Genomic DNA, 21,083 nt, shown 5'->3' with positions numbered 1-21,083 from the left:
AGAAGAGGGCAGAATGAGAGACACAGAGAAGTGGAGTCATAGCCTTATTGACTTTGTGAACCTCCGGACCAAACCCTGCCTGATGTTTGCCCCACTTCTGGACTTCACAGAAATCCAAGACAATAAACCCATTAAGCTGACATAAACTGGGGTGTCTTTACTTGCAACGAAAGGCATCCTGATAAGTGCTCTTTGATTTTTTCAGGCCATCCCGTAGGCTTCCCACTGGGTCCTGGGTGTGGATTAACACACGCATCCTTTGTGCAGTCAGCACTGCGGGCATGCTACATGGATGCACTTCAGAATCCTAATTCAGTGAACTGTTTTTGGTTCACATACATGTGACGCTCCATTTCTCTGGCATAAATGAAAAGTATTTGAGTGCCTCACACTAATGTCAAAAGTATAAAAAGTAGCAGGGGGCTTCTCACACCATTATCATACTTCTCATGTTGCATTCTTCAAGTCTTGCTGCTGAACATGCTTTTAAAATGCCTACCTGAATGTCCAGAGAATTCTGAGGCTGAGCTGGTTCTCCTGGCGGCCAGGCCCAGCACCGGCCTGAGGCCTGAGGGCAGTGCTGTCCAGGGGACAGCAAGCCCGGAAAGGCAACGTGTGAACAAACTCTCCAACTGGCCGTTCCTTATTTATTAGATTCCAGATACATGGGACCAGAAGAATCCTAGGGCATTTGATTTACATGGGGTGGGGTGGGGGATTTGGGGGAGAACACATAACAGAGGCAGAAATACGTACAGATGGGGGATGCAATGAGGGACTGCCATTTTAAAAAATATATACATCTTAAGAAGCCATTCCAGCCATTTAATCATTATCAGAAAATAAAACAATCTTTCCACATCGTGCTTTTCTTTGGTGCTGTTCCATGGGCACGGGCCCCTCTGTCTTGTCACGTTTGTCACTGCTCACCTGCTCCTTCCCGCCACCCCAACTTCTCCCACCTGCACAAAGGTTGGGGAGGGTCTGCAGGAGGGAAGGGTGGCCCCTGCCACGGAGCTGGGTGCCCATTCTCGCTCCTCTAAAGTCCTGCCTGGCCTCTCCACCAATGCCCCGCTCCGGTCTTGAGATTTTCCTAGTCGGTTCTTCATTTGTGGCCTGGGAAATAATCGAAGTTTCCTGTATGCAAAAAGAACCTGGGGGCTACAACCTCACATGTAACAAAACCAGTCTAGAAGCTTTAGAAAGGGTGGGGACATGGGGACCAAATAAAACCCAGCCAATACCACCTTCTCCATGGTTGGATTTTTACATTTTATTTCTTGGTTCATTTCAATGACCTGTATCATGAGAGTACAAGTGAGAAGGGCAATTTCCTCTTTACAGATTTTCCAGGAACAGCAGATTTGGGGGGGGCAAATGAGTTCCATCCCGTTTGGGGGGTGGGGCGTCCTAAACTCTCCTGACTTCACCATCCCCCACAAGTCAGGGCCCCTCTTCCCCGGGAGGCCCCAAAGCTGGTGCCTCCAACTAACAAGTTGGCCTAAATTTTTTCTTTGAATGTCCAATGGCTCCATGAGTATACACCAGGGCCTTTCTCACCGGACAGAGTTCCCATCGTGCCGGATCCATTTCCTGTGGCCACCGGGGTTTATGTGTATGAGCAGCATCCACCTCGCTGGCACAGAGCCACCAAGATCACCACCTCCCCCCACTGTTAGAGGCTCTAATGACAGGATAGTTGCCAAAGCACAAGATCCATTGACACACTGTGTACAGGACACCCACCCACCCCAAACCAGTTGTACCAGTAACTGAGATGCTTCTCCTAAAAAAGGATGGGCTGCAAATGCCAGCCGTGCATGGGCCCCTGACAGCTCGGGTCCTCCTGCTTGAGCAGGGAAGTGCTACTCGGCGGAGGAGATGCCACCCCCAGTCCCACCTCCTCAAGCACACATTCCAACAGAAGGCTGGGGAAGGCTCCCAAGGAGCAAACTCCAACTTCTATCACCGTTAGGACCCTCTAGTTCAGACCTTGGGGCATGGCTCCTAACAGCTGTCAAACTGGGGGCTGTGCTCAGGTCCCTTGATGCTAAGGTGCCTGTGTGTCCACCCCGATTGGGACTGCCCAGAGACCTAGGGATGAAGCATCTGGGCCAATAATAATTCCAATGCAGACAGTTAGGTGGCTTTGGCCTCGGATTCCCCACAGGCCAACGGGACAGGAACACACTTCACTATGCTATGAGGCCTCCTGGAAGCCTTTACCTTTTGTATGTGAGGACATCAGAGAGACACTCAGTAACCACTGGGTCTCAGCCAACCCTTGGGTCTGGGGTGACCTCAGCAGGTCCCAACATAGGAGTTCAGAGGAGTGGTATCTGGGGTGGAGAGGTAGCAAGGCGAAACCAGCATCGGCTGCTTCACATGGAAGGCTGTAGGGCTGTGGGGGACAGCACCTGGCCCCCTGGTGTCCAGGCTCATCCACCTGCTTCTCCAGATGCTAGGAGGTTGGGGTAGATGGGTGTGGATTCCCCAGGAAAGTGTCTCAGGTAGGGCTACTCTGATCCCTGCTTCAGAAGGCAGCTGCTTAGAAGATGCTTTTACCACACTTAACCCTCCTTCATCTTCAGGGGATCCTGAGCTGCCATCAGCTAACCTGTGTGCAGTGGATGGGGTGTTAAGGGCTGCCCTAAGTGCGTTATAACCGACTTTGAAGGCCATTCACAGAAATCAGGTGACTGTCCCCATTTGCGTGGGACTGAGGCGTTTCCCAGGACATGGCTTTTCAGTGCTAAAACCATGAACATTCTGGGCAAACCAGGGTGGCCGGACACCCTCCACAGCAGCCAGGAAGACAGGGGGTCCCACCACAGAGCTGTGCCTTCTCCGTGCACTCAGGGAGCCATGTCACACTTTAGTCCAAAGGTGGCAGAGCAACGCCCACCCCTCAGGGCACTGATTTGCCCAACCTTCTGGAATGTTGGGAGTGGGGTGTCCTGCTGTCCACCGTCCACAGTAGCCAGCCCCTCCAGTAGGCTGGCATGTTCCCCTGAACTCCCCGTCTTATCTCACTTCTAGAACTTTCTGCACTCTGCAAAGATTGGGTGGAGCCTCTCCCCATCTTGGCCCAATCCTCCCAGGACCACCACCCTGGAGACCAGTGCCCAGGTGCCCGCAGATGGGGGCGGGCCTCCTCACCCCCCAACCTCCCGCGGGCCCACCTGCTGCGGACCTGCCCCGAAGGCTGACAGCGGGAAGGGGAGAAGCAAGCAGAAGGGGGAGCTCTGGGGAACAGTGCCTCCACCCTGCCCTTCTCTGAGCCAGCCCCCTTCCCAGCTATGGACCTTGAGGTCTCCTGGGCTGGCTGAACCCACTGAGCGAGCTCTGAGGTAGGGGCAGCAAGCGGCAGGGATTTCCTGGGAGAGGCAGGAGGGGAAGGCAGTGGGCCCCGGAGCAGTGGTGACAGGCGGGTGGGAGGACCCGGGGGCAGGTGCCCAGAAGATGCAGAGCGCTGGCAGCGGCTGTCTTGATGATGAGTCCCTCACGGGAGCTGGGTGTGTGCCAAGCTGAAAAGATGCAGGGCTGGGGGGGCCCTCTGGACCCCAAAAGGTGTGGGGCCTCTTGTGGGGTCCCAGAGAACCTCAGAGTAGGCGGGGCCTCTGGAAGCAAGCACCTGCCCCGTGGGAAGGGCAAACTTCCAGGAGGCGCCCAGCGGGAATTGGGTGGGGGTCCGGGGCGCTGAGCACCGCCCACCCAGTGCAGGGGGTCGGGGGGGGGGCCGGGTTAGGATCTGCACTGCGGCCTCTTGCTGGTTTGGGGGAGGAGGGGGTGCTTCCTCGCTGGTCTCCAGTCTCAGGGGAGTGGGCCCTGGCCCGGGCCTCAGCAGCGCCCACGGGGAGGAGGAACACACCAAAGAAAAAGCCGGTTACAGACGAGCCCCCGCCGCCCCCGCCGCGCCCCGCCGCCCGGGGCTCCGCACGCTCCTTCCTGCGGGCGCTGGGACTCGGGGGCTGCTCTGGCCATGATACAGGGCTTGAGGGGCGAGGCTGGTGGCTGTGGAGGTCTCCGTCCGGCCGCCGCCGGTGCGGGCGGGAGAGGGTGCACGTGCCGCCGTCAGACCTTGGCCTCCAGCATCTCCAGGAAGAGTTTGTGCATGGGCACCTTGCCCTGCAGTTTGACGCTGTAGAAGTGCTGCACCGCCTTGGCGGCCGTCTGCCGCAGCAGGGGCAGGGTCAGCAGCAGCTTGCCCGTCCTCCGGGGCTCCTCGTGGCGCTGGCTCAGCTCGTAGTCCTGAAGCGCCTCGTGCAGCAGATCCTGCAGCTTCTGCACCGCCTCCAGATCCTCGATGTACATGGAATCTGAGGGCACAGGGCGGTGTCAGCGGGTGTGGCCCGATGCCCTGGGGTGTGTGTGTGTGTGTGTGTGTGTGTGTGTGTGTAGCGGGGATGCCCTGGGGCCTTCCAAATCCTCCCCTGACTGAGAAGGAAGTGGAGGCCCATGGAGGCTACGCTGCCACCCTGGGGCACAGAGGCCCATGGCAGAGCTGAGGCTCGGAGCCAGGGAGCCACCTGTATCTACGAAGGTCATCTCTTGAGAAACCACCAAGAGGTGGCAGCGGAGGCCCGGAAGGCCTTGGACGTGAGCAGACCTGTCACTGCCCTGGAGGTACTGGGTGGGATCGGGAGCCAGCCTGGGGGGGAGCTGGAATCTTGCATCCCTCCCTTGCTAGCTGTGTGACTTTAGGCAAATTACCTAACTTCTCTGTGCCGTATTTTTCTCCTTTGGTAAATGAGATGATAGCCACCCCTACCTCAGAGAGGTTAAATGAGTTAACATGGGTCAAGGGCTGAAAACAGGACTTGGCCTGAAGTGAGTGCCCAGCTGGAAGTGAGTGCCCAGCTGGTGGTATCATGACCAGCATCGTCCCCCGTACTGTTGTTGCTGCTGCCACCAGGCACCAGCTGGTCTTCAATGTCATCACTGGCCTGACAGGATGCCGCTTACAGAATGCAAACGCAGACAAAGGGGCTGAGCTCTGTACCTAGGGGCCCTGTGGCAGGGGTCTGCTGGGGGACTGAGACAGCATGGCTGGATGCAAGGGCCACGGTGAGGGAGCATGCTACTGGGAGTCCTCTAAAAATCCTGAGGAGGGCTTTGGATTCAGGCACGAATTAGGGGTTCAAATGGAAGTTACCTAAATCCCAGCAGGGCAGCCAGGAACCCGAGGACAGCTGGGTTACAGTGGGGTCTCAGCTGAAGCAAAGGCAGTTTCCTAGAACCCAATCGCTGGCCTCTGACATAATAACCTGCCTTCTGACATTCCTTAAAGATCTCGAGCCGCCACCCAGAACTGCAGTGCCCAACGCAGGCGGGAAGTTAAGGGTGTGTGATGCATCCAGGCAACTGAAAGCTCTGCGTAGGCTGCCGAGGAAGGTGGAGCGAGGAGCAGAACAATGCCTTTGCAGGCTGGGTTAGTTTAGGTACCAGACCAAGGGCAGCTGTTCCAACTGGCTGACCCCAGTGACGCCTTCTGACCTTCTGCATCCGTACTCAGTCCATGCCTCCTCTTCCTCTTGGGAGAAGAGCAGAAAGGGGAAGACAGGACTCTGGAGTCTTAGATGCTGTATTATTTTGGCCATTGTTTCCTCCCCCATAAAACGAAGCAAATGCCTCCATACCTCATAGGGTAGTGGCAAGGGTTAAAAGAAATTGCACATTGCCAGGCACTTAGTAAGCACCTACTACATGTAATGTTATCATTATGATGAGGATCCAGCCTGGGGCAAGTGCCTTTAGTGCGCAGGGGTACTAATGGCCCCACGGTCAAGATGCTTCCACACTGTTCTTCCCCTTGTTCCCAAAGCAGTGAGGACTCCTTTGCTGCTTGGAGATGGAGCCTGGCTCCATTCCTACACTCTCAGCTGTTTCCAGAATGTGTACCCAAGATGTGCCGGTCCCTGTGAGGCTGGGATATGGCCATCCAGACTCCCCGCCTGCCCCAGCTTCCTTGCCCCACCCCCACCCTCCCCCAGGAGGCCAAAATTGGCAGCTGCCTTCGACCAAAAATGAAATAAAATAACATTGCAAGATTAATTTCTTTGCAATCCATCAGTGAGTCTGTATCGATGGCATTGATAAACTGTTAATTACAAAATCAATGGCTATGAATTTTTTCTGCTGTCAGGGAGCCTTGGAGATGGCCAGGATTTGGGGTGAAAGACGGCCAGCAGGCTCCTGAGGGGCTGGGGTTCGGGGCCACAGCCCGTCTCTGATGTGCTTCATTCTTCTGCCGAGCATCAGCCCCCCAAGCCACACGTGAGTGGTCCTGTCTCGTGTGCTCAACCTCAGCAGTGGCACCCACAGTGGCCCTGGGGACCGCCACCAGGACCACTCCTCCGATGACCTCCTGGAGCTTATCTCTCTTCTAGTTGGCACTCTGTCTGACTGGGAGACTTTCCCACCTCGCTGCACCACCTCTCATAGCCCCCTGGACCGACCCTATCACAAGCCAGTCCCTTCACAGACCTGGAGCCTCTGGTCTGAGCTCAACGTTCTTTTCTGGCCTTACCTGCGACAGGCCTATTCCTTCCTCATTTCCTGCCCAAGGCTGATTGCTCCACCTTGCAGCCAGGGCCTGTGTGTCACCAATTCCACCTACATTTTGATCTACGTGTACCTGCACAGAAGCTGCAGGATGGCCTGGGAGATGCCACTGGGGTAAGAAGTGCAGATTCCTGGAACTTTGTCTGGCACAACAAAGTGTGTACTCAGGCGAAGCTAGATACCAGCAAAGCTCCTGATGGGTTTGTGTTACTAAACCATGAGCAATCCTCAGGTGCTGTGTGTGCATGTGTGCATATGTGTGTCTGCATGTGTATATGTGTGTGTGTGTATATGCGTGCATGAGTGCTTGTGCGTGAGCATGGGTACACATGTCTATTTGTAAATATGTGTGTATACATGGATGCGTGTCTGTATGAGTGCAAGTGTGCCCGTACACGTACGTGTATTTGTGAGCATGCATGTCTGTGTGTACACGTACATACATACCTGTGTGCACGCACGTGAATGTGTCTGTGAGCATGTGTGTGTGTGCACACGTGTCTGTATTTGTGTGCATACATGTCTTCATGTGCATGTGTGTGTGCACGCATTTGCCTGTGAGATCAGAACAGCGGCAGGCTAAGCCAAAAAGCCATCTGAAAGCTGTCACAGCCTGACGTTCAGGGGTGGGGAAGAGGTAACAATTAAAGGGCCTCTCGCCTCCTCACTGTCCTCTCCTGGCACAGGCCAGCTTGAGCTCTAGGTCAGGTGTGAAGCGCTCAGCAGAGTCTAAAATCCAGCACGTGCCCTCCAAGGCCTGGCAGCCTTGCTGGTCTCACGGTTCCCGCTCCGTGTCCTCTCCTTCCACCTCGTTCCCTCCACCACACAAACTCCGGCCCCTCTGCCAGGGCCAGTACGGCACTTCCCTCTCAGTAGGTGAGCGCAGGCTCACCAGGGGCGAAGCTGTTCTGTATGGTGGGTGATGGGGGCACTCTGTCACTACCCATTTGTCACATCTATAGACCCACACAACACAAGGAGTCAACCTTGATGGCAACTAGGGACTTTTGTTAATAATAATGTATCAATATTGGCTCATTAATTGTAACAAATCACCACACCAATACAAGATGTGAACAGTGGGGGTAGATGCCAGTGGTGGATGTGGGTGGGGTGGGGGCCACAGAATTGTACTACCACCTGCTCAATTACTCTGTACATTTAAAACCACTTAAAAAAAAACAACCACAGGATAAGCATTCTCTCATAAAGAATACACTCCCATTCTGGAATTTTAAGATGTAAATGGTGGGTACAGAAGCATTTCAATTTTTAGTTATTATTTTGCATTTGTTTATTAATAAAAGGGAGTTAAACTAAAAAAAAAAAAAAAAAAAGGCTTCCCTCTCTGTATTAGATCAGGTTCCTCAAAAGTAGAGCCCAAGACCAGGGTTCGGGTGCATGGATTTCTGGAGGGTGTGCTTTCAGGAGGAGGGAAGTGAAGGAGGCAGGATAGGGTAAGGGCAGGAACAAGGAAGGTGAGTGAGGACATGGCCTTGGCTTGGGCCTGATCCATGCACAGCTCTGATCCCACCCTGCCAGGAGCCCAGCATTGGGCTGCAATTGCCAACGTACGTAACTCTCCAGGCAAGGCAGGTGATGGTAGGTCTTGGTGAAGGAGGCAGCTGGGGGCTGTTAGCAGCCAAGCTCAGCAGCTGGGCCATGGGCGCGCTAACACAGTAAAGGGGGGCTGAGCAGGGCATCTGCATTCCTTAGGAAGCTATTTGCTGGGGGACCAACTGTCTGGGTTTACCAGGGACTGGGGTTTCCCAGGACACAGGACTTTTACTAAAAGCATGACAGTATCAAGCAAACCAGTTGGTAACCCTATTTGTACCGTCTCCACCTGGGAACCAGCTCCCCTGCTTCCCCGTGCTGGTAACACTTTGTTTCCTCTAATATTAATAATAATGATAATAATTAATATTTATTGAACATTTCCTCTAGGCCAGGCACCGGGCTAATGCTTTATCTTCAGCCGATCATTTAATAGCAAAATGCTTGGAGGAGGTACTGGGATACCCCCATTTTACACACAAGGACAGGGCTAAGGAAGGTGGCCAACGTGCCCAAGGTCACACTGCTACTAAGTGGCAGAGCTAAAATCTGAACTTGGGTCCGTCTGACCCAGACTTAAGCAATGAACTCTAGCACACGCTGCCCTGCAGCCGATCTGCCTGACACTCTTGAGGACAGGGAGCAGCCTTTCTCTTGCCTTCTCTGCGCACTACTTGGCATGGTACCCTGCACAGGGTGGGCGCTCCCTAACTGACACACATTATATTCTAGCTCACTCACCTGCATCGCCAATCGCCTCTCCCTAGAGATTCTAGCCAGAAGCTGGAAGGGGCGAAGGAATGGAATGAAGCCTCCTTTTTATGTTTTTAATTTTTTTAAAAAAAGGGTTTTTTTTTATGATTTATTTATTTGATTGGGCTCCCTGCAGAGAGGCCTGCTTCTCCCTCTGCTTATGTCTCTGCCTCTCTCTGTCTCTCATGAATTTAAAAAAAAAAAAAAGGAGGGTATTTATTTATTAGACAGAGAGAGTAAGGGAAGGGGAGAGGGAGAGAGAGAATCTTCGAGCAGACTCCTCACTGAGCATGGAGCTGGATGCAGGGCTCCATCCCAGAACCCCGAGATCACGACCTGAGTCAAAATCAAGAGTCGGATGCTTAACGGACTGAGCCGTCCAAGCGCCCCACGAAGCCCCTCCTTTTTAATGACAGACCAGACAACTCAGCTGGGAAGGTTTGTTTTTCTCTTGTGTCTGAGCAATTTGATTGGGAGATTTAAGGAGTGGTTAGAAGCTGGGGGTTGATTTTGCATTCAGAGGACTTTGGTCTAAGTCCTAGCCCTGACACCCCTTCACAGCGTCACCCTGGGCAATTTTCTTCACCTCCCCAAGCCTCAATTTCTACATCTGTAAAAAGCACCTTGCTCATAGGGTTGTAAGAATTCAGTAAGTTCATGGCTATTTAACAGGTTGAGCACTTATTACGTGCCGGGCATGTTGTGAGTGTAATATAATTGTATTTAAACAAATGCCTTCCGTAGTCTGGTGGGGCAGGGACTCTTTATTGTTCCCATTTTATTGATAAAGGAAATGAGGCACAGAGGGAAGCAACTTGCCCAAATGATAAAAGCGGGCTTTGACTCTTAGCCACTTAGCTATAGAGTCTGTGTCCTTAACCAGTGTGCCGGACTAGCTCTCAGAGGCCGAGCCTAGTGCCCTACAAACCCAGGGCTCAGGAAGGATGTACCTATTGCTGGCCTTCACCACCACCCTCTCTGCTCCAGGCCAACCCCTCACAATCTTTGGTGGTAAAAGTCCTGGCATCTTCACACCATCCTGCCCCTGTGGTGGCCTGGCTCACAGGCCCCAGAGCTGTGCTCTCCCAGCCCAATAAGACATCTTGAAGCTCCCGCTGCGGGCCCCACACCCGCCCTTCCTTACCTGAGTTGGCCAGAGCCAGGGCCTTGAGTGTCACAAACTCCTCCTTCTCCACCTTGAGCTTCTTGTACCTGCGCACCAGCTGCAGGATGGCCCGGTAGAGCTCCAACAGCCCTGCGAGGCGGGAGTGCTCCTCGTCCATGATGTAGTCCTCGGCATACACCAGCTTGTCATCGTAGGGCAGCGAGCGGTACACGATGCCCAGGATGAGGATCTCCATCCAGGCACTCTGCAGCAGGCTCATCTGATCCCCAAGAGAGAGGTTCGAGAAGCCTGCGGGAAGAAGGGGCAAGGAGGGTGGCAGCAGTCAGGTGGGCTGGCTGGAGGAAGTGATCCTGGGCTGGATGAAGGAATTCATGGGAAAGACTTAGACAACAAAAAGACTTCAGTCAATGTTGACAGTTGTTACCACTATTATTGTTAGTTCTATGCAATTTTTCAAATGTCTGTAGAGGCTTTTCGATTAATTAAATGCATCTGTAATTTAAGGAGTTATTAAATTCATAATAGAACCAAGAGGCAGCAATACAGGGTCCCCTTCGCTCTGGGGACTTTCCAGATTCCTCTCTCCCTGCTCAACCAGGGGAGGTTCTGGTGTTTTAAAGTGACAGCTGATCCTTAGTGCAGTCTCAGCTGTGTGTGTTGACCCAAGGGCCCAAGTGGAGAAGACGACTCAGCTGTTCCTGGCCAGTGACCGACCCGGCCCCCCACCCCTAGTGACCACAGCCTGGGGCTGCTAAGAGCTCAAGAGCCCCCAGGGTCAGGGGGCACTTTCTCACAGGACAGCCAGTCCTCCAGAGGTCAGACCCCTGCAGCCCTGGCCATCACTTCCCACCTAACAATGACTCAAGCTGTCCTGCATTCTGGGAGCATGGTATCCCGGGAGGAGTTCCCCCTCCTTGCTAGCAAGGAGGCTGACTCCAGAGTGAAAGGGGGTCAGTGCTGGGCATGGCTCCAGAATTAGGACACTGTCTTGTCTAAGGTGCTCGAGAGATTGCCAGGGCCTGGACCCTGACTTCCCCATTTGAAAGCTGTGTAATCGCCCCAAACCTCAGGGTCCAGTTCTATGAAATGCGTATAACTGTAGCATCTGTGTCAGACTCGCCGTGAGGTCTAAATGAGATAATTGTGGAACATACATCGTGTTCACTGAGCTCATACAATTGTTATTAATGGGGAGATGAAAAGTCTTCATCTACGAGATGAGAACAGTGTCTAGAATTGCATTGTACGTGCACTTGACTTAGGCATGGAACAATTAACATCCTGACTTGAGAGGGAGAGTAGAGAAGACGCAGGGGGAGGAAGTGAAGGAGGAGGAAGGGGGGTAGGAAGTGAAGGAGGAAGGGGAGGGGAGCAAGTTGATTTTCAAACATCTCGGTCACTAAGCACAAGGTGTTAACTTCAACCAGAGACCCAGCGATTGGCTGCCACGCTGACCATGCCAGAGTGATGGAAAGAGCAAAGCGTATCCACAAAGCCATTTGCACCATGCGTCACAGGCAACTAGGAGGGGGATTTCTGGGGGTAAGTTTGCTTGTGTGGGTGAGCGTCTACTTCACTTGCTGACCTGGCACCTCACCCTGCAAGGGTGCAGCACTGATGTGGGGGGGCTGCGAGGATAAAGAGGTGGTGCACGGACAGGACCCAGCTCCACTCTTCACACAGCTGGTGCCCAGCGAGCCCGAGTGAGGATGGTGGTCATTACTATTACTGTTTTTGTTGTTATTAGCATGCATGTTTGGAGGCCTGGGGTGGTCCGGAGTTTCTGGACAGGCCCATCGTTCTGGGCTTCCATGGAGTCTCCCCTACTCTCCCCTGCTGTCCCCTGATTCTAAAACCCACTGTCCCCTCCATTTTCCAACCAGTGCATGAGTGTTCAGCTTTAGGGGGCACCCCCGGGGTGGGGGGGAAGCCCCTTTGCCAGGCGGGTCCTCCTCTGCTGATGAGCATCCTCTCAGTCCCATCCTCACGGTTCCTGGGTGCAATCTGTACACCCCAGCCTGGGCTCACCACCCGGCTGGTGGCATCCACGGGTGACTGACAAAATAGCTGGGCAATGACAGCGATGGACAGGGGCGGGCCTGGACTGAGGCGCCTCCTCGGGGAGAGGCTGTGGCACCGAGGGGCCGGGCGCGTGTGTCGTCTGGCTCCTGGCGCGCGAGGGGATGTGTGGCAGCCTGGGGCGGCAGGGACAGCCGGGAGGTAATAAAAGGCAGACAGAATGGACATCCAATTTCCCTTATCGGGCCTCTGAGCGGGAGAGGCCTTGGGCGACATTAATTAACAGATCCCAATCAGCCGGCTCACGAGGGTGTGCGCGTGCGGGGACGTGGGGGGCTGTACTGGCAGCAGACACACCGGAGGGAAGATGTAGGAGGTGGACGGGGCAAAATTAACGGACAATTGAATCGGAAGGTGGCAAAGAGGGAGGCTTCTGGCAAGGAAGGAGGAAAGACCCCTGTGAGGCCCATCACGCAGGTACCGCCACTAGGATTAACCGTGTGGTTCTCTTCATTAGCTAAGCAAATCCTCCCTGGGCACCTGCTAAGGGCCAGGCCCTGGGGACAGAAGGCGAGCTCAAACCAGAACGAGGCCCCGGGTGCAAGAGCCTGCAGTAAAGAGGGAAAGGCACGACCTGAGCCCCGAGCTCCGCTGTGACCTCAAGGTTAGGACAGTTAGAAGAGCCAGAGGGATGGGGGGGCTCCGAGAACACATCACGGGTGAACTGGGCCCACACGGGAAGTGTGGGAGGCTGCGTGAGCCCTGAAGGGTGAGAAGGGCTCCAGAGGGGGCGGTGAGAGCGCCGCCAGTGAGTGCACCCAGGGGTGCCGGGATGGGCTGCCCCGTGTGCACCCATCTTCTGGCCCCGACTGCCGAGCACCCAGCCTGGGACAAAGCTATCCCCCAGCACAATAGAATCAACAAATGCCACAGGGCCCTGACTCCCAGGGGATAAGACAATGGACCCCAAGAACTCAGGAAGACCCTCTCCATTCTTTAGACACAAGTTCAGATTTCACCGCCTCTGCCCAGTTGTGTTGGAGTCAGAGACTGGCCTGCCCTCTGGGGGAAACGCAGAGGAAGGGAGACGGCGCCTCTGAGAGTTTGTGCCACCATCCAAGGCTCGACCTCTCTGCTAGTGGGCCCGGGCCCTGACTCCTCTCCTCCTCCTTGAACGGCTTCAAGGGGAGCTGGAAGGGGCTTTGAAAATCCAAATGCAAAAAAAAAAAAAAGAAAAGAAGAAAAAAGAAAAGAAAGAAAAGAAAAGAAAAAAGAAAAAAGAAAGAAAAGAAAAGAAAAGAAAAGAAAAGAAAAGAAAAAAGAAAATCCAAATGCATGGAGCAGTACAGAGGCTGCTTCATTTTGTGCAAGGGAGGGGGGAATAGGTGATATATTTTAATTTTTGAAAGAGCCCAGATGTTTTCTAGTACTTGAAAAAAGAAAACACTGGAAGGGAAAATGAAAAATAAAAACTGGTCTAGGAGGAAAGGGAGGGGGGAAGCGACAAGGATGGAAGGAAGGGTTTTGTGTGCACATTTTTCTCTAGTTTTGGCTTTCGAACCTGTCCAGATTTAAGATGTTCTCAAAATAAAACCAAATCAAGCATTAAACCAAAGTCATGCTCCTTTCAACCTAGCAATTCCACTGCTTGGATTTTCTCCCCCTAAATACACAGAGACAAATGTGAAGCGGTGTTTGTTAGATTGGTCTGTAATGACCCCAAGCAGGAAACAACCTAAATGTAACTAATGTGATACATGTAATCACTATATAAATGTAATTATTAGCTAAAATGAATGGCATATTAGAAGCCACTAGAAAGAATGAGGTAGAACTGTTTTGGCAGGTGTAGAAAGATAACACAAAAGTGTAAGGAAGATGTAACAATAAGGCACAGACATTAGAACCAGATTGTCCGCTGGAATCCCAGCTCTGCTGGCCACGGCCTGTGACCCTGGGCACATCCACTTCTCTGAGCCCATTTTTTCATCTGTAAAATGGGGATATTACTACTATTTCTCTCATGGCACTGTTGGGATTAAATGAGCTAACGTGTGGAACACTCAGTGCAATGCCTCCCGCAAGGTAGGCGCTACTATGTGATATAATTAAATGAAAGAAGCAGGATGTAAAACAGTGTTCAAGAATGGTCCTATGGTGGGGGGGAGAACACGCACACACACACACACACACACACACAGATATACACGCGGGCATGCACACAGTGGCTATACATGCACAGGAAATTCCCAGAAGGATGTTTAAGAAAGATGAGGGATTTGGAACTCCTAATATCCATCCCTCTGTCACCTCTGACATCTTTACTAGAAGCACAGATTCTCTCTTTTACTTAAACCCAAACGAAGGGCTGAAGCACTCCTCCCTGCCCTTCAGCCGAACACCCTCCACTTCTGCTTTTCTGTGCCGGGCCCAAGACTCCTCCTCCATCCAGCAATTAGTGATTCTGGCACAGGGGTTGCTGCTGGGGGAGGCTGGTGTGGCTCAGGCCCCTGGGCACTGCCCCCTTGAGGTCCTGCCCCGCCCAAGCTGGCTGCCCCCACCTGGGGCTCTGCTGTCCCCCCACCCCCACCCCCACGCCACTGCCCCAAAGTTGCTTTATCTGCACCAACTAATCTGATAACATTCAGGCTTTTCCCGAGCCCCCATCCCCCTATGATTTGACAGCATGAGCTCCTAGAATTTAAGAAAGGAAAAAAAAAAAAAGCATATAATTTGTGGCAAGTGGAGTTCATAATCTGTTAATTTATTATCGTTTCTGTCGACCTGGAGGGCCATTAGCAGAGGTAATAAAGGGAGATGTAATTATAGGATCTGAGGCCACTCCAGACACAGCTGCTGTCACTCGGCAGCCCATATTTCATTGGCCGCTGGCATTCCCTCTCCAGTGGGAGCCAGACGGTGGCTACCTGGGAGCGGGCTGCTGAGGAACCCCTCCGTAGGAGGCCTCTGGGGGGTCCCCTGCAGAGGTGTGCACTTGTCAGCCTGGGCCGGGCAGGGCTGTCCTGGCTGGGGCAGCCTCCATGCCGCCCGGGGTGGCGGGATAACCAGCTAATAACATCTGGACGCTGCAATTCATCAAGGGATTCCCTCCCTCTCGTAAAGGCTGCTGCCTCTGGTTCCAAACTGTCACTCACTGGGAACAAGAGGAGGGCACTCTAAAGACTGGGGCCTGTCCCCTGAGCAATGCAGGACTGCATGTGGCATAGGGCAACTGCAGATGGACTCGAACAAAAGAACGGCCACTGGGGCACCTGAGTGGCTCAGCAGCTGAACACCTGCCTTTGGTTCAGGTTGTGATCCCTGAGTCCTGGGATCGAGTCCCGCAACAGGCTCCCTACAGGGAGCCTGCTTCTCCCTCTGCCTGTGTCTCTGCCTCTCTCTCTGTGACTCTCATGAATAAATAAATAAAATCTTTAAAAAAAGAAAAAGAATGGCCATTATTCTGAGTGAGTTGCCATCAGCCCCAGTTCCCCATGGAACTCACTGGTGTGACTGTCCTCTGTGCTCAAAAACAGGAGTGAAAGGAGTGGGGCTGCTGGGAAATGAGTTTGTGCTCAAATGATCCTCCCTCCTGGCCAAGTGGGCCACTCAGTGCCTGTGTGCATAGGTCAGCTTCTGGGCTTGGCCTGAAAACTTGTGTTCATGGCGCCCTGATGCCCCTCTGGCCTTTCCCTCCATGGCCACTGCCCATCAGGCCTGATGACCTTGCTCGGGTTCTGCTCTCTGCCCCTGCAGCCCCTGGCGTCCCTCCTGCCTGGGGACTCTGTCCCACGGTTGTTCTTGCTGCATTCTAAGTGTTCAGGGTAGGAGATAGGACATGGGGTAGAGGCGAAGTGAGATGGGCTGTGGGGTCCCAGCAGCATTAACGGAGCTTCCCGATATCATTCGGTCTGTTTTTGCAGGTTTAGAATTTTCCATGAAAAATAATTTTGTTTTCTTAAAAAATTATCCATCTTATTCCCAAATGAAGTCCTTGGGGGCAGAAACTAATCAAATTCTTTCTATCAGCACAACTTCTAGCAAGAGACCTTACATAGAGTTAATGCTCAATCAAAAAAAAAAAAAAAAAAACCTCAATCAATGCGTGCCAAGGCAAGTATTGAAGGGCCCTCTGTGTGCCAGGCTCTGGACAGATACTGAAGGCTAGCCCATCCTGAGCCATGACATACGGTTTCCTGTGCATAAGGAGAGTGGCCTGGGCACTAACCTGAGCTGCCTTAAGTGAGTGCTCCTGCGGTCCAGGAACCAGGGCAAGCAGGAGCCGACACCAGTCCCAGGCTGGGGCCCTGGCTTGCACCTATTCTGCTAAACCTGCTCCCTTTCTGGCTCTCTCTCTCCGTCTCTTATCTAAGGGCTAATGAGCAGGATTTCAGGTGAATTTTCTGTCTAATCTGAGATGGGATTAAGTCGATTAGTTTAAATATATCAGGCACTTGATATGTCATCAGCCCTAATATGAGGTTTACACGCAGTGGCAGGAGACTCTTAATTAATTTTACCTTAAACACAAGAAGGTCAGGCCCAAATAATTCAGCATGCAAATGTATGCAAAATAGGGCAAATTAGTGTTTCAGACAGACAAATGAGGCCCTATGTTTATTTTATTTTTTTAATCAGAAAGAATTCAGCTTTGGACAAGGAAAAATGAAGACGTGAAAGGAGGCTTTTCATACTATTAGCAGAGAGGACAATGACACGGTCATGGTCCTGCCACTTATCAAGCACCCACTGCGTGCGGGGGCCGGGATGAGTATGCTGTACCCTCTATTATGATCCCCAATTCATAGGCAAGGATGCTAAAGCTCAGAAAAATGAGATCCCTTGCAAGGCCCGTAAGGACAGAGCTGGGATCAGCTCTCAGGTCTGCCTGAATACAAAGTCTGTGACCCTAACAATCACTCTGCCTACTGCCCTCCTGGTGGCCACCGATGGGAGATGGAGCTGGGGGTGGGGGGAGGACATGGGAGAAGAATGGGTGCATGGGAGACAGGTGCCTCCAGGTTCTACGCCTCTGCTCAGAGGTGTTGAAGGAATTGGTGGCAGGAGAAGGAAGCAGTGACGTGGGGGGCCGCCAGGAGCCACTCCTGAGCCATTGCTGGGATACAGTGGAGGAGGAGCGTGGGGTAACAGGGAGGGCAGGGTGCGAGGGGCAGGGGGACGTGTACCAGATTTGGCCTTGGGTTAGTGGAGCAATCCAGGCTGAGGTGTCTTAAGCAGTGGCCTGACCCCACATCTGTGCTGAATCAGCACAGGCCAGATTCAAAACTACTGAGTGTGTAATCCCAAGAACCTGAGCTCCTTAGTAAGGGTGCGCCAGCTCAGATCCCCCACCCCACTCGGAGTCCACCCCAAGTCAGAATGCCAGGGGCCAGCCACCAGGGAGTCCCTGCGGAAGGAATTCTACGCTTTCTTCTGGCTGAGTGACACGAGCATCGCCTCCCAAGCCCCTGTCTGCAGGAAGCCTTCCTGTAGGCTATGCACGCACATCTTATATAGGGACATTTTGACTCACCCCAATCCACTGTGGACTGTGGCATCTAAAGTCTAGGGCACCTCTGCTACATCACCATGCATGCCATATTCATTTTTCAGAGCTGGTGACAAGCACGAGAAGGATCTATAGACAGGAAGATAAACTGCCCCATGTCACATAGCCAGTGAGAATCCAAGTCCATGGTGATCATTCCCCGAGGAAAACAGGATATCTCTACCACACTATGGACAGGCTGTTAGAACCATAGAGGGAATAAACCACACAGGCTTTAGAAAGCTCCCCAACAAGTGTATAATGCAAAAAATGTGGGTGTTGGCATCTACAAAAATAGAATTAAAAATCAGTTTCCACCATTTATCCACAAGGAGGAAGCTGATAGATGGGTTTGGGCCACATACAGTAAATAAAGTCTGTATCACCTGAAACATATTTATTACATGTACTTTCCATGCTGCCTATTAAAAGCTAGGCCTCCCTTATCCTCAGGCACGTGGCAATAGTGAGTCTGCAATGAACACTAGCGTGTTCCATGCATCATACTCTTATTCACATTTCATCCTCACATCAAAGCCCATGAAGGAGGCACTGCTGGTATTCTTTATAGACAGAGGGCTCGGGTGACCTGCCCAGGGTGACACAGCCAGTAAGCTACAGATCCAGAACTTGAATCCCAGTCTGATTCCCCGGCCCATGTTCTTAACCACTCCAGTCCCCTGGCCTCTAAAGGAAGCAAGAGACTCAACTCTCTCCTGCATTGTTTCCCAGCACATTTCCAATAAGGTCTACTATGAAATGCCTTCAGCCTTCAAGGATTCAAAAAAATTTGCTTTTGAATCTTTACCTATTGTAGATGCAATCATCACCCCTCTAGAATGATAACTGGTTCTGAAGAGCCGCTAGCAGTTCAGGAATGTTACAAGGACCTTCCAACACCTGCTCACCTCCAATTCCACAGAGAAAGAAAAGGAGTGCAGAAGAAAACATGGCACCTGGGTCCTGGCTCCCACGCATCAGAACCACAGCACTGGGGACAGTGGCTGAGCATCCCTGGCTCTACCCTCCCCCCGCCCTACGTGACTCACCTGGGATGTGCTTGGCCCAGCCAATGATGACCACGAGCTCCCTGTCTGCCAGGTCACAGAGAGTGGTCAGGGCCTTGATGTCACCCTCGGGCATGCCAGGGGGAGGCATGGCATACAGCTTGTCCGGCTCGGCCACCAGCAGGTAGGAGACAATCTTGGTCACTGCCAATGACCAGAGAAGAAATGTAAATGTTGGAGAAAAGAGGAAGGGGCTGGGGTGGAGCCTGAGATGGCTTAGGAAGAAAATTCGGGTTCTGAGGAGTCCTAGGAGGTCATCTCCCTTCCTTCTCTGACTCTACAAACTTGCTGGGCTACTGATAAATGTCCCTCCAAGGGAAGCTGCTGGTGAATTCTCTGGAGAGGAACATGCTTTGAATGGGAGGCATGGGGTTATTATGTTCTGGATGCTGGGGCCCATGTCTTCTTAGGATCATGCTTCACTTAGAGCCATATTCTGTAAATCCCCCATGGAAAGGCCATCCGAACGAAGCCCAAAGCACCCAACACCAAGCCAGGCACTAATCCGACCTCACTAAGATCCATATTGTCCCATAACCAGCAGTGGGAAGGTAGCATTGCCCCAAGGGATGCCAGACATTCCAGGCACTCACATGGCTTTTTAGCGGGTGGAGAAATCTGTAAGCTCAGGTACGGGCTGCTCTCAGAGTCCAGCCGTCGTTTGTACTTCTGGCGGCCTCCACGCACTCGGTCAAGGCGTACACCTGTTGGGGAGGAAAGGGAAAAGGTGTCAGGTTGTCCAATATTTGGGTGTTACCACTAACTTGTCAACACTGGCTTTGGACCCCATAACTAGATGCCTTTCGGATTGCCCCTTGGCCAGTCTCAAGCCAGGGAGTCAGACAATCCTAAAACAACTGTCTTGATAGTAATGGCCCATCCCAGCTGCCAGGGCCTGGCCCCGTCTCTGGATTTGGCATCCTCTTGAAACTTATCCCGAGCAACCTTGAGCTCTCCAGTCCTACTGTTTCCAAAGGGAAAGCACAACAGAAGCACTCCTCTAGGAGTCGGGGATGGAAGACTCATTATCGTAGATCTGCTGTGAATCCAGGGAGTGTTGAATTAGCTTGCAAGAGAGGAAAGGAATCTCTGCCACTGGCAGGCACCTCAAAAAGAATGGAAACAAGGATTTTCAAACTTTTCACATAAGCAGCATCCTGATGGGTGTTCACTACAAATAATTAATTTCTGGATCCCACCTTCAGAGATTATAGGACGGAGTTCATCTAGAAGACAGTCTGTCTTCTAGAACAGAGGGAAGGTGAGGATTGGTCAGGGCAGCAGAAGCAGGGGTGTGGGGGCACCTGGGTGGCTTAGCAGCTGAGCATCTGCCTTCGGCTCAGGGCATGATCCTGGGGTCCCAGGATTGAGTCCCGTATTGGGTTCTCCACAGGGGGCCTGCTTCTCCCTCTGCCTATGTCTCTGCCTCTCCCTCTGAATAAAGAAAATCTTAAAAAAAAAAAAAAAAAATGCAGGAGTGTTCGCAGTCCTGGGCCACATGCTCCTAGATGGGGATGCAGGTGAGGTGGTCCTGGCCATACGAGGAAAATAAATACCTCAAAGTCTCCCAGGAGCAGGTGCAAATGCAATCGTGGCCACTCACACTAATATCCCTCTCCAGGAGTGAGGCCCTATCCTAGAGAGATGTGCTATTTCCCTGGTTTTATATGGCTTCCAGAAACTCACCCCACCCATCAGCTCCTGCTGTCTAGACAGACGTGTTGGTGCCATTTGGCACCCTTCCCAGGGTGGACAGGACCTCAAATGGCCTCCTCATCCAATGGCACACAAGCTCGGACTGGCCACCAATCTATGGCGCCCAACCTGAAAAACGGATGGGCTCCAACAAACTAGCTCCAAGGAAGCAGAGCAGCCGGCTCCCTTCACCTTACCATGAAACAGGCCTTGACTAAAACGCATCAAAAGTCAGAGCCAGAGTCTTGCGAGGAGGAGAACTTGGTGGCCACCTCGGCCTCTGAAGTGACAGGCCAAGTTCAACTTCCTGTTCCTTTCCCCAAAGGGCAACAGCACCACCCTCACAGAGCCCCAGCAGTTGATCTTCATTCGGGGCCCTGCCTGGCACTTGCTCCCCGCCACTTCCTCCTGACAGTCCTCCTGGTTGCTGGTGGCAGAGGCCTCCGGTCCTATCAGTTCCGGCCCTTCTTGGGGAGAGGCAGGAGAAGGCAGGAATTAACTGTAACTGAATGGAATGAGGATTTGGATCCCATTCATGCCACGGGTGATTTTCTGGCAGTTTCTTACAACTCCCGGCTACTACATTTCCGCCCCTGGGGACAGAGAGGAAGTTCCCCAGAGCAACAGGAGCCATGCAAAGTAAGATCGCTTTGTTTACAGAATGGGAGGGAGCAGCCCTTCTACTGCAAGTTGCCCTAAAGCAACTTGAGGTGAGGAGTGCTGATGGTACCAGGCCCATGGGCCTCCAGTTAAG

At 52.6% G+C, this 21,083-nt stretch overlaps 1 protein-coding gene across 5 annotated transcripts in view; it reads right to left on the bottom strand.

The window, feature by feature from the left end:
• Positions 1 to 1,248: 1,248 nt before the first annotated feature.
• ESRRB (estrogen related receptor beta) overlaps positions 1,249 to 21,083 on the bottom strand; it is a 114,378-nt gene continuing 94,543 nt past the window's right edge. For 4 of the 5 annotated variants that reach the window (XM_077910098.1, XM_077910096.1, XM_077910093.1 and 1 more), the window contains 4 exons: positions 19,228 to 19,338; positions 18,617 to 18,778; positions 10,019 to 10,288; positions 1,249 to 4,319 (listed from right to left, as the gene is read on the bottom strand). In XM_077910098.1, the coding sequence (XP_077766224.1) occupies positions 4,075 to 4,319; positions 10,019 to 10,288; positions 18,617 to 18,778; positions 19,228 to 19,338 (788 nt within the window). In that variant the 3' untranslated portion in view covers positions 1,249 to 4,074. Of the gene's footprint in view, positions 4,320 to 7,888; positions 9,211 to 10,018; positions 10,289 to 18,616; positions 18,779 to 19,227; positions 19,339 to 21,083 lie in introns of those variants that run through there. The other variant, XM_077910094.1, reaches the window with a different exon arrangement.

The sequence above is a fragment of the Canis aureus genome, chromosome 9 (assembly GCF_053574225.1).
Source record: "Canis aureus isolate CA01 chromosome 9, VMU_Caureus_v.1.0, whole genome shotgun sequence".
NCBI lineage: Eukaryota > Metazoa > Chordata > Mammalia > Carnivora > Canidae > Canis > Canis aureus.
This window is presented reverse-complemented; position numbering and strand designations above follow the sequence as displayed.